At 41.4% G+C, this 18,383-nt stretch overlaps 1 protein-coding gene across 5 annotated transcripts in view; it reads right to left on the reverse strand.

The window, feature by feature from the left end:
• The window catches only part of Phactr2 (phosphatase and actin regulator 2), a 159,898-nt gene that overhangs the window by 9,564 nt on the left and 131,951 nt on the right, over nt 1-18,383 (reverse strand). For all 5 annotated transcript variants that reach the window (XM_070010656.1, XM_070010658.1, XM_070010657.1 and 2 more), the window contains 6 exons: nt 15,662-15,846; nt 14,097-14,253; nt 11,861-11,916; nt 5,337-5,398; nt 2,786-2,923; nt 979-1,055 (listed from right to left, as the gene is read on the reverse strand). In XM_070010656.1, the coding sequence (XP_069866757.1) occupies nt 979-1,055; nt 2,786-2,923; nt 5,337-5,398; nt 11,861-11,916; nt 14,097-14,253; nt 15,662-15,846 (675 nt within the window). The remainder of the gene's footprint in view (nt 1-978; nt 1,056-2,785; nt 2,924-5,336; nt 5,399-11,860; nt 11,917-14,096; nt 14,254-15,661; nt 15,847-18,383) is intronic.

The following is an 18,383-nucleotide window of genomic DNA, read 5'->3' on the forward strand; positions in this document are numbered from 1 at the left end:
TCTAAAGATCTGATTTCTGTGCACATTTCTAGGAACCTTCCTGTTATGATATAGTAAAGCATATACACCTGTGAGACTGAAATAAACAGAACAGCTGTCCAGTGTGTGTGTGTGTGTGTGTGTGTGTGTGTGTGTGTGTGTGTGTGTGTGTGTATGGGGGAGGAGGGAAAGCAGACAATGTGATCACTTAAGTCCTTTCTGGTTTTAGTACCAAAGCATGCTGGGAGGAAAAACAGCACGTTTATGAGTTGCTATGGTTATGATCTGAAGTGTCTTGTAAAGATTCATGTATTAAAAGTGTTTGTCTTCAGCTTGGCCCTATTAGGAGGTGATGGGAACTTGAAGGAGGGGGCCTAATGGAAAGACTTCTGGTCATCGAAGTTGTACCCTTGAGAGGGGTTGTAGGCTAAATCTCTTCTCTTATTCTCACAAGGTGAGTGGTTTTGCTGTTTATTGCTACCATGTGGTGCTGTCTCACCACAGGCTCCAAAGCAACAAGGCCAACTAACCATGGGCCAGAACCTCTAATGCTGTAAGCTCAAACAAATGCTTTTCTCTGTCTACTTTATCTCAGGTATTTGCTACTGTCACAGATCATTTGAGTAACAGCATAGTGAGTTGTGGTACTGGTAAAAACTTGATTCCTATTTTAAGTTGCATCCTGTGAAAAGTCCATTTCCATCCTAAGTTCTGTCTGCCAAGCTCAGAGCAAAAACATAAGCACCCATGGTAATGATTACCAATATCTGTTCTGGGCACAGAACTTCAAGTTCAATGACATAGATGATTATCATATAATTAAATAAAATTATCTTTTCTCACTGATATCATTGACTTAGGTTACTGGTAAAAGGAAATAAGGATGAATGTCTATTAGGTAGTTCTGTTAAACAGTTTTCAAAGTCTTAATTGTGACAAGTTAGACTTACTACAAAAAGTACCATATCAAAGTCTTTTCAATGCATCTTATCTACCTACCTTGTAAACTGCCGACTCTCTTCGTGAACTTCCATTTCTGTGCTTTTAAATTCATTTAGTTCTTTCCTTATTGCTGCCTACACAGAGGGGAAAAAAAGACAAGTAGAATGATTATGTAGGTCGTGTATTTCCTGAGTCTACACACCATTAGTGAAGCAGAATTTTTTTAAAAAAAGAAATGTCTGAGAATAGGATTCCTAATTTCTACCAGGTAATAAATACAATATATTACAAGTTGGGCACCTCCAATCTGAAAACCTGAAATTAGAAATGCACCAGAATCTGGACATTTTTGAGTGCTAATATGAGGTCACAAGTGGAAAATTCCACATGTGCCCTCATACAGCTGTTGCAAGGTGAAGGTACAGTAAATAATGCTGTGGAAAAATGACCTTCTGGCTATGCATATAAGGTGTACATAAAACACAAATGAACTTGCTTATACTGTTCTGGGGATCAGACCCAGGACCAGTCATGCCAGGTAAGTGCTCTACCACTGAGCTACACCCCTAGCCCCATACAAGAATTTTGGGCTCAGACTTAGCTCTCATCCCCACATCCCATAATGTATATGCAAATATACCCAAATCTGAAAATTATCCCCTATCGGCAACACTTTCAGGTGAGGGTGAATCAAGGTGTAAAGCCAAACTAAAAACTCCTTTGAACAACTAACTTAGGCTTTACAAGATGAAAACTAGAACCTTGTGGTATTGAGGGAGAGGGCAGGGAGGTCAGGGGAGATGGGTAGGTGAAGGGAGCGAGGAAGGGGTGGGCAAATGCAGTCAGCATATTCAATGTATATAGGTAATAAGTGGGAGAAATGAAGGAATGGGTGGGGTTGGGACAGCTGGGGGAGAATGATGAAAACGGGGTGACACAGATTAAGAGACATAGTACTCAGAAACGGACATGTTGAGTAGTGACCCCTGAGTACAACAACTTAAAAGATAATCAAAAAATAAAATCAGGATAGATTGCTTTCAGTAGTCTTTCACAAGGAGCAGAGAAGGCTAGACTCCTGGTCTGGATTTACTCACCTCCCCTCTTTCCTCTGCCACCTCCAGGAGCCTAAGAAATTTTAGGGCAGGAGCTTTCCGTGAAACAATATTATGTTCCCAGGAAACTTCTTCATTTGGTCCCACCAAAACAACATGGCTTTTGACTAGCTGCCGCAAAGCTACTAGAAAAGCAGTCGCGATTTATTCTTTAATATTGGAAGTCTAAACAGACAGAACTTAAAAATTCAGTCCTTCACTTAAAGCTACCCAAGGAAAACATCAAATAGGACGCCTTCATATTTAAAGAACACATGACTCGTGCCATGTAAATTTTATGCCCACAAAGAGATGCCTATGCTGCTGTTCAGAATGAGAAGCTGACACATTCAGCCACACATTAATCTTAGTGACCTATTAACAAATAGTGGCTGGATCATGCATAGCTTTTGGTTTCAGTTTTTGGCTTATTTTAAATATGTGTGTGTCTTTGGGTGTGTACACATACAAATATGTATATGTGTCTTATGTATACCTATATAAATCCTGACTGAGAAAGAAAGTCCTATTCCAGGTTTGACTACGTAATTAAAGACTAAGTAATTAAAAACTAGCTTTCTCTGAGACTTAGCTGACAGAACTACATTGGCATTATAAGTATTATCATTGAATTGGCTTCCATGGTCAGAGGCAGAAAATTGCTAGAATCTTGGGTGAGATCTGCAATGCGGAGGGTGATCAGGTGGAAGGTGAGTAAGGAACTTGGGAGAACGCAGTGCAATCAATGAGATGGCCACTGGAATGCTTGCCTTGTCTGCAGGTGTCAACCTGGCCCAGGGCTTGTCTGCCCGGCGGTCATAGTCAGGAGAATCGGTGACTTCCACATACTCATTAAATCTCAGGATCCTTCGAGCTTGGAGCTCCGCCACCGTGGGTCTCAGGCTGAGCTGCAGAAGGGTGGGTGGAAAAGATACATCAGTAAAACTGTTTATAGTCTTGTGGTGGCAAGTTTTTTCTTTTTTTCTTTTTTAACAGACAACACTTTAAAGTTATGGTTAAATAAGGTCACTTTCAAAAAAAAAAAAAAAGGCAGTAGTGTCTTGGGAATTTGTAACGAGAACTAGAAAGCAGCGTGCCCTCATTTTTAAGACTATAAAAATCGTCGTCGTTAGATAGGTCACCGTGTTTGGCAGTAACCATCCACGTTATATTATTTTCCTCAGCTTGCCAGCGCTGAGTTGAAGGCCTGGCTGTCATCCCTAACACAGGCTCACACAGTGACCCACACACAGCAGCATGCCTGCTCCAGCATGGCTGAATGATCAAGGAAAAAAACTGTGAAACTTTTAGAAACATGAATTAATTCGCGCTCCCAATCCTCATCCATGAAAGCTGTCCACTCAGAAACGTCTTTTAAGATCTAGAAAGGTCTAGCAAGGGTGAGCCCGCAGCCTTCCTTGCCAGCAAAACAAGGATCCAGGACCCATGTTGGCAATGACCTTTAGCTCAGAAAGTCAACGTGCAGGACAGGAGAATGGGTTAAGGAGGAAGAGTTGATGGAGAACCATACCTCCTTGCCAACCTTCTGATACTCAGACCACTAGGGTTTATTCTTGTGGCCTTTGTCCCAATGCAATTTCTAATTATATTGAATCTAGCCAGTCCTTTGCTTTCCTTTCTTCGTCTAGTCTCAAGTTCAAAAGAGCCAACACAATGATGAGGGCTGAAAGCAAGACAGCCTCCTTGGTTGACAGGCATCAACATGCCCTGCTATGTCAGATTACCTCCTCCTGGCCCTTCCTCATTTGAGATGTCCTGGAGTATATACACACAGGTGGACAGACTTTTCTTTTACCCACAGCCCACACGTGCGTGTGCACACACACACACAATATCCAGGCAAACTATTTCCTTTTTAGAGGAGATAGTAATTTTTATTTGCATGGGCTCAGAGATAGACAGTACATTGTGCATACATGCTCAGTAGTTAAAAGCAGTCTCTTTCTTGGTCCTCAGTCTACTCCTGAGTAAAACCAGAGTAAAGCAAAGTCAAAACTCTACTATTCAAACCATTCCAATCCCAGGATTCCCAGAAGCCTGAATCTGTACCTTGAGCCCACCTAAGCGGGGCTAGGGTAACTTCAGCCCTTTCTTCCTTCCCAGAGCCCTGGTGGCTAGGCAACCTAAGTATTCTGTTATATTCTTAGATGCTACCCCTTCTATACTGCTGGATCCTTGCTGCATCTCTTGGGCAAGTGGAAATAAGGAGTAGCAAGGAGAGAAATCCTTGTGCTTTAAGGTCTGGCCAGGTGGCAACCCCACCGGTCAGTGGCCACTGATTTCTGATCTGATAACAGATCAGAAATGCTCCACCCAGTCTTCCCCTCAGGACTATGCCAGCCATAGGGTAGATGCCAGTGCTATAGATTCACATGCGTCATGGAAGGGAGGGCTCAACCGTGGGACAAGTAGGAGCAAGGGAGAAACAACAGGCACTGTTGAGTTATGGAGGAGCCCCAGTGGGTTGGGGAAAAGCTCAATGCACCCCAGGAGTGCCTCTGGAGCCAGGCAGAAGAATACTGATGCTACAAAGTCCCAGCTAGCCCGCAAAGATGTGGGTCAGGCCCCGGAAGCTGCGAAGTCCCAGCTAGCCCTCAAAAATGTGGGTCAGGCCCCGCATGCTTGACTCTGGTCGTATTTTAGTCACCCCACCCTTTTTTTCCCCAGGAATGAAAGGTATATCTGAAGAATTACTGCAAGGATTTATAATGAAATTTAAAGACTGATAGTGCTTTATTTTTTCCAAAAGAATATTCTTTTGGCAGGGCTCTGGATGAGATTTATATTTTCATACAATGTGGAAACAATTGTCTGAGCAAATTTGTCAATTTGGGTAGCTCTGTGGCAGCCAAACCGGCTGATCAAGCTCACTTAATAAATTATTCCCACTTCTGATAGTGGTAAATCTTCAGTAGTCATAGGGTATTTACTTAATTTATCCGAGACTAAATGGAAAATGAGAACAGTTTAAAAGTTACTTTTTAAAAATGGAAATATATATTTATATATATTGAAATTTTAATAATTGTTCTCTGAATGGAAGATTTTTTGGTGGTATTTTCTTATTTATTTTTGTATTTTTAAAGATTTTCACACAATGCATGAAAATCTTTTGAGTAATAACTTTCCAAAGTTAACATGCAAATAGAAAAAAGAACAGTTGTTTTGTTTATTTTTTAATGACTATGATTCTGTAGTAGTCACATAAGAATAATTATGCCTAAGTATTACATTCACATATAAAGTGCAAATTTAAACAAATCAACAAAGTTTATTTCAGAGCATTCAGAATGTCATTACCTTCCTGCTAAGTCTACGTTTAAGTTCCATTTTTGCTTCTTGCTCCTCTTCTTCATTCTTTTCTGTTTGTTTTTGGAGAAAAACCACAACAACTTAATTACTAGAGAGAAATTTCATCATCAGAAATGCCCATCAGATCACAGGTACTTGATTCTAATACTGACCAAAAATCCTATTAATGTCTTTAAAAGTTATTGTTAAGAGCTGGGTGGCTCATGTCTGTAATTCTACCTTCTCGGAAGGGTGCTAGCTGAGAATATTGGTCCAAAGCCAGCCTAGGCTGAAAAGCTCTCTTTTCCAATTAACTAGAAAAATGCCAGACTGGAGGCAAGGCTTAAGGGGTAGGACACCAGTTGAGCAAAACAGCTGAGTATGAGGCTCTGAGTTCAAATCCAAGTACTGCCAAAAAAATGTTATCTAACCAGATTATTCCCCTAAAGTTATGACAATGATAAGATCCAAAACTGGGATACTGACAGCCAGGCCACACCTGTAACTGGGAATGTCTAGGTGAACCTTTCACTCCTTGCTTCTGGTTCTTTGTCTGTTTAAACCTATAGCTCATGTCTGTACCCTGAAGATGGATGACAATGGGCTGAACTGATTACCTCTTACTAGAGCTGCTCCTGTTGTGTAATAAATCTGCCTTTCAAAAAAAACTAGGTTATGAAGACTTTGCAAAGCCAGGTGGTAGTATGCATGACTGTGATCCCAGGTACACAGAAAGTGAGAAGGAGATAGGGTCGTAGTCTAGGCACCCTTGGCAAAAGCACAAGACCCTATCCATAAAAATAATGAGAGCAAAAAGGGTTTGAAGCATGGCTCAAGTGGTAGAGCACTCGGCTAGCGAATGTAAGACAAGATTTCCCAGAAAGGTCAGTCAGTCATATTTGTACATGTAAATCCTTTCTATAAGTGTGTGTGTGTGTGTGTGTGTGCACGCACGCGTGCACGCGGGGTGACTTTGCCTTCTTGCATAATTGTTTTACTTTAGTAGTTTTAAATCTTTCTGTTCCTGACTGCCTGCTCTATTCTGAATAAAGATGGACAAGAGACTGTCCATATACTGTTCAAAGATGTCTATTGGTGATCATCGCATGGGCTTTACAGGCACGATTTACCAGAATTCAGATGAAATTTTACTTGGGGATCTGGCCTGCATGTGAAGAATCTGAGACATATTAAAAGAGCAAAAAGAGCAAATGAGAACCATCCGATGCATGTCTGAGCTGCTGAGTTCCATTCAAACCCAACCAAAATATTTGATTTGTCTTCCTTGGTTCCCATAGAAGCCGAATGTAAACATTTCTTTGAATTTGGCTTTGAAACCAGAATGTTCTGAATGGGGTTATGGTGTACTGTGGGTAGAAATTATTTATTTTCTTGTGACTTTAACTTTCCTAAGTCTTCTTTTTCCTTAGTGCTTCACCAAGTTGTACAATTGGGTGCTGTGCAACAGATGGAATTTTAAAAAAGGAAACAAACACCCCTTCAGGTTTTATTGGTTGCTTAGTTGAAGAACGTGTGTACGTTGCTTCTTGTACCTTTTCTGTTCTATAAAGTGAGGATAGACTTTAATTCTTAAGATACCAATGCTTATGAAAATTATCTTCCAGTGTGGCAAGGAACTTTATTGAGGGGAAATCATGTTGCGGAAGGGATTAATGAAAGAAAAATCTCTTCTATGGCAAGATAATTTTAAAAATTCAAGTAATGCAGGGGTGCAAATGATTAAAATACACCACAGGACAAGAGGCAGATGACGTGTCACACAAGTGTGTCACACACACTTGTTTATAATTTAGATTTTGTTTGTTTTGACACAGGGTCTTACAATATAGCCCAGGCTGACCATAGAAACAGGTTCTCCAGCCTTAGCCTCCCTAGTACTGGCCCCACAGGTGTGAGGCAATGCACCTGATCTCAGATTTTTCCGTGTGTGTGTGTGTGTGTGTGTGTGTGTGTGTGTGTGTGTGTGTGTGTGTGTGTGTGTGTATTTGTCTTTTCACACCCTTCAATATATGATCAAGATTCAAGTAATTGCCATATATGAATTAGACAAAGCTTGTAGATGGTTAGGTTTACATAATGGATAAATGCCAAAATTGGGGTTTATATGATTAAAACTGGACGGTGGGGATATTAATAATAAAAAAATCACTGAAACATTTTAGTTAATTCTTCCTGTACAGCTGTTATGCTGGGTTTGTTTATTTTTGCAGTCATGGGGCTTGAGCTCAGGTCTGGGGTGATGCCCTTGAGCTTTTTCATTCAAAGCTAGTGCTTTACCACTTTGAGCCACAGCTCTACTTCTGGTTAATTGGAGATAAAAGTTTTTCTGCCCAGGCTGGCTTTGAACCATGATCCTCTGGTCTCAGCCTCCTGAGTAGGCAAGATTTCTGCCTCAACACCTGGGTGTTATGCTGTATTTTAAGGGTAATTTCAAACAAAACAAGTTAGATATCTAATATATTCCAAAGATAACACATGTTACATTGTTCATTTCTGCAAAGGGAATACAGTTTTGCCTTATTAAGCCATTGTTCAACCAGATGACAGCCAGTGACCTTTCAAAACAGAAGGGTCAACTGCAGTAGGGAGTTGAGTTCCTTATATTTCTCATGTTCAAAATCATACTTCTAAGGAAGATAGAGGAAGAGAGATAAAGGTGGATAGAAGCCCCCGAGATGGCTCCTTGGCATCTTATTAAAGAACAAATATAACATATAACAAATATAACAGTCAAGGTCCAGCAGTATCAACAATGGGAGTTCTATTCTATTCATTAATGTGTGTCAGAATGTATGTATTTTGGTGGTATTTGGGTTTGAACTCAGGGCTTGGATTTGTGAGGCAGGTGCTTTATCATTTACACAATGCCCTAGCCCTGTATTATATATTCCTGAGTTATCAATTTGGATAAAATGGATTCAAAAGAGCCACATATGTATGTATATGTATAAACATGGCAGTACTAGGGCTTGAATCCAGGGCCACACTCTTGTTAGATATTCTCTCTACTCCTTTACCATATCCTCAGCTCTTTTTCTTTCTTTGTTTTGTTTTGTTTTGTTTTTTTGCTTCAGATACTTTTTGGATAAGATCTTTTATTTTCCCCCTGGGCTAATCTTGAACTAATGTTCCTACCTATGCATCCTACATAGCCAGGATTACAGGAAGTAGCCACCATTCCCAGCTTTTTGGTTGAGATAGGATTTCAGACTTTTGCCTTGTGCTACCATGATGACATGCTGTATTTTTTGAGGGTACATGTTCTACACGTACCCAGGTGGATATTTTCAACAAATGTAAACACATGTGTAAGTTGACATCTATGTATTGACAAAATCTGGGTCGACATATGGCTAGTCAGATGTTGAAGCAAGAAGTCAACAAATAATAGATGGCAGACATATTGATGTTCATTGTAAAACTCCAACTTTTCTGCATGTTAAAAACATTTCAAGTTGCATATGGTATCACATACCTGAATCTCAGCAGTGGGAAGGCTGAGGCTGCAGGAACAGGAGGTTCAAGGCCAGCTTGGACTATAATAGTGAGTTCAAGGACAACCTCAGCTCTATCAACATAGAGAACTCAAGCTAGGAGGACATTCACAACTAAATATTATAAGGGAACCTACATTTTATCTCAATCTCTGAAATGGAAGACATTCCATAAACACTACTTGTATTGTTTAGCAGAAGTTGACCTTTCAAGCATCAAATGCTTATTTTTTACATGCCTCCTCCTTTTCCTCTTCCTCCTTCCCCCTCTCCTTCTTGTTGGTTGTGGGGCTTGAACTCAGGACCTGAGCCTTGTCCCTGAGCTCTTTCATTCAAAGCTAGCGCTCTATCACTTTGGGCCACAGCTCCTTGTCTGGTTTTCTGGCAGTTAATTAGAGGTAAAGAGTCTCATAGACTTTTCTGCCCAAACTGGCTTTGAACTGTGATCCTCATATCTCAGCCTCCTGAGTAGCTAGGATTAAAGGTGTGAGCCACCAATACCTGGTGGTCCTTTTAAAGTCTTACTTTGAAGGAACTAGTTCTAAAATGCACAATGATATATACCTTAGTACATCTATATTTTTAAATAAACTATAGTGACACCAAAATAAGAACAAAATCAAGTGAAGAGTAACATGGGTAAAGATAGAAACACAATTTGTGCCACGGTTCCCACTGAAAGCTACAGCTGTCCTTCCTTCCTTCCTTCCTTCCTTCCTTCCTTCCTTCCTTCCTTCCTTCCTTCCTTCCTTCTTTCTTTCTTTCCTTCCTCCCTTCCTTTCTCTTTCTTCCTTTCTCCCTCCCTCCCTCCTTCCCTCCCTCCCTCCCTTCCTCCCTTCCTTTCAATTTTTTACTGTTTATTAAAGCAGGGATAGGTTCTGATTGAGAACTGTTGAATGAAACTAAGAAGCTGTGACTCAGTTAGTCTGTAATAAAAAGATCACCCACTGGAAAAAAAACCTGGCCTTAAAAACTATATCTTATCACAGATTAATTTTCTCCAGATAGACAATTACGCTGTTCTAAACAAAAACGTGATTATGTGGGAAAATCAAAGCCAGAGGGGCTGAGTGAAGTGTTCGTCAGCTACACCATTCAGCTCCCGGTGCTGTAGGGTGGGAAGCCGGGGCAGGGGGATGGAGGATTTGGGGAGCCAGGAGAGTCTCCACCGTAGTCTGCTTGCCTTGGCCAGGCAGTCTTGTGTCAGGAGATCACAAGCCATTATCAGAGTCTCCAGACTGGAAACATGTCTTCGTTTCCAGAATCAACATGAACTTAGAAGGAAGTACATAAAGTGTTGGAGTCAAATCTGAAGTTGACTTTGGTATTTCACTCTTTCCCAAACCTCCAGGAAAACAGAGGGTGCAAAAGCCAACACAGCACTTAAGATCAACATGTAATAAATTTCCGGATCCCTGACACAGTTCCTCAAATAACCAAACTCCAGTGTGGTTTGGCACATTCATCTCACAGGAGCAAGAGAGAATTATCCAGAAATTTTTCTGTCTCTCTTCCCCTCCTCCCCACAACCCCACCTAAGGATTGCATCAGGCATCCAAGAAGACATAATCTCTGAGTTTTAGGAACTTTTAGAGTCTGCAATGAAGTCAACTTAAAATTCAACAGATATTTCCCAGGAATCTGTGATCGAAGGCAATGAAAATTTGGGGTTTTGTGATCAAAATGAGATGTTGCTATCAACAACCCTCAGAAAAACAAAGGCAAAAATGTACTTCTTTTCTAGCCATGACTCCACCCCCTGCCCCTTTCAAATGGACACTCACACATTTCTAGGCACTCAAGTCCTTTCTTGGGTTCTACTACAGTGATACAAATGGTCAGGAAAAAAAAAAGCATTGTTAAGGACAAAGATCTCATAGACTGCATTCCATTTACAGTTAAATCTTCATTGTTGGTTGCTTTAGTTATGACAACTGTAGTCTAAATATCCTAGGAAAATCTTTCTTTCCTTCAGGAAAGAAAATAACTCAGGCTGAAGAGCTAGGGTCATCAGCAGGCCAACTCCAAGCCAGGCTGGAAAGATCGCTCCCCTCTTCCTCCACCCCCCAAGGCTTATTTCTATGTAGTACTCTCCCAGATCTGCTTATTTCTGTTCTTTGATATTTCATGCACTAAAAAGCTCTTTTGAAACTGGATTAATACATAAAAGTACAGTAAGGCTCTACTTAAAAAAATGTCCATTTCTTGCTGAAGTCAGTTAACATTTCTGATAAATAACAGCAGGGGGGAAAAAACCCTTGGATTTCTATGTGCGTTTTCCATACAGCCCTGGCAAAGAGACTAGAAGAAAAAATAGAATGGAAAAAATCAAGTAGGAAAAAATGAGCTGAAGAACCAAAGAATTGTAAGTGAAAGGGACACAGAATGATCACAAATAAGAAAATGAAATATATTGAAAAATGTTTACCATAATGTTGTGTTAAATTGAGTAGTTTGTCCAACTTAGCAACAAACGTTTGTGATTAATAATAATATAGGGATGTCTGATTTCCTGTGAGTCTTTGACATTTATTTGCAAGTAGATAGCATTTTCTTAAATATGTGGGTGAAAGAAAACTAGGGAATATATTTCATCTTTCTCAAAAATAATTGTTAAACAGCTGTAGTCTGGGGATAGATGACACTATGAAAAATTTTTTTCTGGTACTCAGGGCCTGGGTGCTGTCCCTTAGAATTTTTTGCTCAAGGCTTCTGCGCTACCACTTGAGCTACAATTCGATGTCCAGCTTTTTGCTGGTTACTTGGAGATGAGTCTCATAGCTTTTCCTATCCAGACTGGCTTTGAACCTTGATTGTCGTATCTCAGCCTCCTGAATAGCTAGGATTACAGGTGTGAGCGACAAGCACCCAGCAAGAAATTATTTTTAAATAACAAACAACTATATATATAGCTATAATAAAAATGGACCATTCCAGTCAGTTATGACTGAAGGCTGGCCTAACTGTGAGGCGGCTTGTTTATGGACCCACCAGGCAATGTATACCAAGGACACTCACGTTTTAGGATATTTCTTTGCTCTAATTCTTCAGTGGTTGGCCTCTGGCTAAGTCTCCTATAAGGACAAAAAGAAGAGTTTACAAACACAGCTTCTTTAGTGGGAAATACCAAATCAAACAATAAAGCCAGACCCGTTCATTAAATACACAAACTTCCTTCCTTAGCATCATTTTGGTGACTCCAGATTGTGGCTTGGAAGGCCAGCAATCCCCCACACTCCATTCTACTTCTTTCTCTTTGAGACAGAACTGTGTGTCTATCACTTGGGACCTGGCTACAGACCTCAGCCTCCCCAGATGGTGTAATGGTTTTACAATGGCATGTGAGAAGAGTTGCATTTTAAGTTCTGCTTGTTACCCTTCAAATGAATGAGTGGCTGGGTGCTGGTGGCTCACACCTATAATCCTAGCTACTCAGCTCCTGAGATCTGAGGGCTGCAGTTTGGAGCCAGCTGGGGAAGGAAAGACTCTTATCTCCTCTAATCTACAAAAAACAGAAAAACAAAAACTTGAAGTGGAGTTCTGACTCAAGTGGTAGAGTGCTAGCCTGGAGCAAAAGAAGCTCAGGGACAGTGCCCAGGCCCTGAGTTCAAGCTCCAGGATGGCACAAAAAAATGACATGAGTGTAATCTCTTCGTTCCCTTTCCTTTTCAAGCCATGCACGCAGTTGGGACTATCCAAGGGACATCATCATCATCATCATCATCATCATCATCATCATCATATGTTGGCAATACTGGCATTTGAACTCAGAGCCTTGTATTTGCTAGACTGGCATATTCTGCAACTTGAGCCACACTTATAGCCTTGTTTTGCTTTATTTTTCCAGGAAGAGTCTCAAGGTTTTTGCTTAGAGCTGGGCTTGGATCATGATCCTCCTACTTATATCTCCTGTATATTTTGGATTACAAGTGAGATCTACTACTGCCAACTTGTTTGTTGTGATAAAGACTCCCTAACTTTTTTTTTTAATTTAATTTTATTTATTTGTGAACATACTGTACAGAGGAGTTACAATTACATGGGCAGGATAATGCGTACATTTCTTACCAAGCATTGCAGCCTCCTCCTTTGTTTACCCTTCACATCCCTTCCCAGCCTCCCCCCTCCCCCCCAATCCCAATCCTTTTCCTTCCCCCCCTTCCCCCCCCCACCGACGTTGTAAAGCTCGTTTTGGACATGACAACTTGTACTTCTCATTGTTGCAACAGGTCCACCTGTATCCTTAAACAACTGGTTTTTCCCCATCTCCTCCTCAAGTTATATTGACATCAAATATAGTGAAAGCAGGGGTTATACTGTGGGGGAGGGACATACAAAGCAACAAAGAGATAATCTAAGACTCCCTAACTTTTTACCTAGGGTGGCCTCTAATCTTAGTCCTCCAAAGTGGTCGAGATTACAGGCATGATTCACTGTGTCCAGCCTGCCATTCTTTTTATTTTTTTCTGATTGTGGGGCTTGAACTCGGGGCCTGGGCACGGTCCCTGAGGCTCTTTGTGCTCAAGGCTAGCACTCTACCACTTGAGCCATAGCACCACTTGTGGTTTTTGAGTGCTTAACTGGAGATGAGGGTCTCATGAGGATTTTTCTACCTGGGCTGACTTCAAACCACCATCCTCAGAGCTCAGCCTCCTGAGTAGCTAGGATTACAGGCATGAGCCATCGGCCTGTAGACATTATTCTTGTATATAAATACCATTCAGTGATTTAATTTCTTCATAGCAAAACAAACAATAGCAATAAAACAAACACTCCAACAAATCCTATAAGCACATATTCTCTTAGATAGTATAAAAAGTACAAAGCAGGAGACACAGTAAGAGAAAGATTAGGCAGAAATCCCATGAACAGTAATTCTAATCTGGTTTTGCTACGAAGAAACTATGTGGCCTTCAGAAATCTTCTTCCTCTCCTTGAGCTAGTAAACTGCACCAGAGACGATCTGGTCAGCCAAACCTAACATACGCACTAACTGGTCCTCTGCAGAAGGTTTGTTGGGCCTAGCCTGAGCGAGACCTTTAGAGATCTCAAAGCCACTGGCTGGCAGAGAATTCACACCTCAAAAGGGGATGGGTTTTTGACTGATTGACCATACAAAACTAACTTTAAAAGACCAGATGGGCTGCTATGTCCATAACTTCCCCCAAATTCACATTGATCTCAGGTAGGTTGTACACTTCAGGAGGGAGGCAGGTACAAATCAGTCAGTCCTGCTTACCACACCAGCAATTACCTGACCAGCTTGGTTCCGATTTGATGCCGGATTTCCTGCCTCTCTTCTTCAGATGTACGCTGTAAGATGTTTTTGTCTTCTAACTCTTTCTTGGATGGTCTGTTGCCAAGTTTGATAGCAAGAGTATCCCTCCGCCGGATCTTACTTGCCAAAGTACCTGAGGATTGAAACCAGGTGAGGGATGCAGATAAAGCAGCCATTAGCCAGTGTGTTCAGGTTACACTCCACTTTAAAGAGGGTGCAGGCTAAATTCTTCATCCACATATGAGAGGGCAATTCTAATTAACCGAGGGGGGAAAAAGATTTCAACTTTGGATATAGTTCATTCTGAGAAGCCTCATGAACTATTTTTTTTAAATGTTCTGGGAAAATATTGGGACACCATGATAAAACTTGGAAGTCTATAAGCTCAATACTTGGAAACAGATAGCTGAAGAGATATGGTGGTATTTCGCTGATACGGTGGATAATGGAAATTAGTGATTGCACAATGCTTTTCCTGCCTTTTCTTTTTCAAGTTAACACAAATTTTATTTGTTCTGTACAGTTAATCCCTGTCATCCTCTGTGCTGCATTCATGTTGGCAAAGAGTCTAGCATGTACACAAATGTTGTAACCTTCAATTACCCATGGACCCTTAAATCTCAGCAGATGAGAGCTCATACCCGATGGATGACATAATTTTGCTTTTTTTCATCCTCTATACAAATCAGAGGGAATCTGACAAACTTCTGTTTAATCATGAGTGCAACAAAAATGTTTCTTTTTTTTTATAGTCCCCCACTTCTTTTTCCTCTCCCTTTTTCCAAACAGTGTTTTATGGTTCCCATTATGCTTTCTTCATGTGTACATGTGTGTATAACTTTGGTCATCTTGACCCAATTTTTTGACTTAACATTTTAAAATATATATGCATTCATAATATATAAATATATATGCATTTTCATAATCTATAAATTCAATCCCATGGTGAATTCCTCCCAAGTCATCTTGCTCAGAGGTTTTAAAAAATAACCACACATTCTAGTTCTTTAAGCTGAATATAAATGGCAGCATTGACTTTCTTTAATTCAGGCATGCTCCCTATTCTACCTTTCCCTGATGTGTTGAATGAGCGTTTTTAAGTCTAAAAAGCTACTTGCCATTCATTCATTCCTCCCTCTTCTTTATGAAAACTGCTGAATAGAAGTAAGTGAAATTCTCACACACTTAGATGAACAAGCCAGTGTACCCTGCCTTGATGCTGTTTCTTCAACAACAGTCCCAGGAGGGAAGGGGTATCTCTGATCTGAGAAAGGCACTTCTCATTAGAAAGCCTTGGTATAAACACAAAGGTGCCCATGTCGTTCACGGATGAAGGCCAGAGCCATCCCTTGGCATCATCATCCACAAGGGCTTGTCATCATAGCTAACTTTAGGATAGCCATACATCTACTGTGAGAAAGAAAGCCAAGAGAAGAAAAACACCAGCTGTCTGGTAGCTCAAGAAATCTGTGCTCTTTGTAACATGCAGCTGCCTCTGTCCACCATCCTCTCCCTTCCCCACCTCCTGCAAACAGTCTTACTTTCTCCACTGCCATCATCATCCTCATCCTCTTCCTCATCATCATCTGTGTACAAGATTGGGCCATCTGAATCAGAGTCGGTGGCCTGGTACTCCTGTGGGCCATCTTCCTCTGAGGATTCTCCCATCAGTCCAGGGGCCAGCAGCTGAGGTCCTGCCTTCTCCATCTCATCTTTGGTCATAAAACTGGGAAGGGCACAGAAACATAGGGGTGATGCGAAGCTCAGAGCCACCTGAGGGGGCGCCAACATCGTAAAAGGAGCTTACAGTGCCACACAGGCACTGCTCAGGCTGGGGAAAGCAGAAGCTGGACAGAGGGCATTGTACATATATTCCACATTCTGTTTATCTGTTCACCAGTCACAATCCTACATGTGAGCTCTTTCCACTTTTTGGCTATAGTAAATAGTATTGCTAAGAACCCAGGCATACAAATCCAATTCTTTAGGCTAATATACACAGAAGGGTATAATTCTGTGTTTTGTTTATGTGTGTGTGTACACACACACTAGTCCTAAGACTTGAACTCAGGGCCTGGAAGCTTCTCCTGTGCTTTTGTGCTCAACACTAGTGCTCTACCACTTGATCCATGGTACTACATCCAACTTTGGTGGTTATCTGGAGATAAGAGTCTCATGGGGCTGGGAAGGTGGCTCAGTGGTAGAGCACTTGCCTTGCATGCATGAGGCCCTCAGTTCGATTCCTCAGCACCACATAAGCAGAAAAAAAAAGCCGGAAGTGGCGCTGTGGCTCAAGTGGTAGAGTGCTAGCCTGGACTGAAGAGCTGAGGGACAGCGCCCAGGCCCAGAGTTCAGGCCCATGACCGGACCCCTCCCCTCCCCCCCAAAAAAGAATCTCATGGACTTTCGTCCCAGGCTGGCTTCAAACCACAACCCTCAGATCTCAGCCTCCTGAGTGAGTAGCTAAGATTACAGGTGTGAGCCATTGGCAACTGGTTTCTATGTTTAATTTTTTTGAGAAGCCACTATACTGTTTCCCTAAGCACACCATCTTAACTAAGAGAAAACATGGCCATTATCATCATCATTTTTTGAAACAGGATATCCTCTAACTCTGTCTTCCTGCCTCATCCCTCTTGGGTGATGGGATTACAGGCTTGTGCCACCATGCTAGGAAGAGAAAATATCAGTACTAGGGATTCAACTCTCAGCATCTTGCTCTCCCTTGGCTTTTTTTTTTTTTTTTTGCTCTAAACTTGAGCCATGCTTCTTTTCCAGCTTTTTCATAGTTAACTGGAGATAAGATAATTGTCCTTGTCTGCCTGAGCTGGCTTTGAACTTTAATCCTCAGATTTGAGCCTACTGGGTAGTTAGGATTACAGGTATGAGCCACCTGTGCCTGGCTGGCTTATGTTTTATGGGAAAACTTTTCTGTGGTCTGTCTTTTTAGTTGATTGCTACTGGAAACCATTCATGTTTGAAAAGACTGTCATTATTAGTGATCACAAAATGTTTAATATACACATCAATTAATAATAATTCTTTCTGGATTTAGCAGAATAGAAGATACTTCAGAGTCAAGCCCTGTAATTTGTGTCATTCTTTACTAAGTTTTAATGAAATTATTACTTTAATTTCACCATTTGTATTTTATCATATTTTATACTCTGCAGACTCAGAATACATTTACAATGTATAAGCAGTATATACTATAAACTAGGCAGGTAATTTTCAACCCAAGAAATGACCGAAGAAAGTTTCCCAACTACGGTTAAAAAAAAAAATCCAGTGGGCTGGGAAGGTGGCTCAGTGGTAGAGCGCCTGCCTTGCATGCATGAGGCCCTGGGTTTGATTCCTCAGCACCACATATGCAAAAAGAAAAAAGCCGGAAGTGGCGCTGTGGCTCAAGTGTTAGAGCACTAGCCTTGAGCTGAAGAGCTGAGGAATAGTGCCCAGGCCCAGAGTTTAGGCCCCATGACCGGACCCCCCCCCCAAAAAAAAAAATCCAATCTAGAATCCAGATGGGAGACTCACAGTTTACTCAGTGTTCTATGTTGCATACAATGTCATACCTATTTTCTTTTTCTTGTTTTTTTCTTTTGGGTCCGGTTGTGGGGCTTGAACTCTGGGCCTGGGCGCTGTCCCTCAGCTCTTCAACTCAAAGCTAGCGCTCTACCACTATGAGCCACAGCGCCACTTCCGGCTTTTTGCTTATGTGGTGCTGAGGAATCGAACCCAGGGCCTCATGCATGCAAGGCAAGCGCTCTACCACTGAGTCACCTTCCCAGCCCGTCATACCTATTTTCTATTTTATCAAATTAATATTAATGAGCCAGATGTCAGTGGCTCACTCCAGTAACCCTACTGAACCAGGAGGCGAAGACCTGAGGGTCATGGTTCAAAGCCAGAGTGAGCAGGAAAGAGTGAGACTTAGCTCCGGTTAACTAGCAAAATGCCACAAGTGGAGCTGTGGCTCAAGTGGTAGAGCCTCAGCCTTAAGCATGAAAGAACTGAAGGACTGCCTCCAGGCCCTAAATTCAAGCCCCAGTAATGGCACACAAAAAAAGTTATACGACTGTTCTAAGTTATACTTAACATTAACTACTGGTTAATTACTGTCAGTCAGTCTTCCCTTCACTTTAATCCCCCCCCCCCCAGTTTCTTGGCACGTTGGACAAAATGGTGCTTCTTGAAATGTTTAACAAAAGTCACCTTGGATACAGCCTCAAAATGGGTTGATCAATTTCTGCCTTAGAATACAAC

Source organism: Dipodomys merriami, unplaced genomic scaffold (assembly GCF_024711535.1).
Source record: "Dipodomys merriami isolate MVZ:Mamm:240054 unplaced genomic scaffold, mDipMer1.0.p SCAF_8, whole genome shotgun sequence".
Classification (NCBI taxonomy): Eukaryota; Metazoa; Chordata; class Mammalia; order Rodentia; family Heteromyidae; genus Dipodomys; species Dipodomys merriami.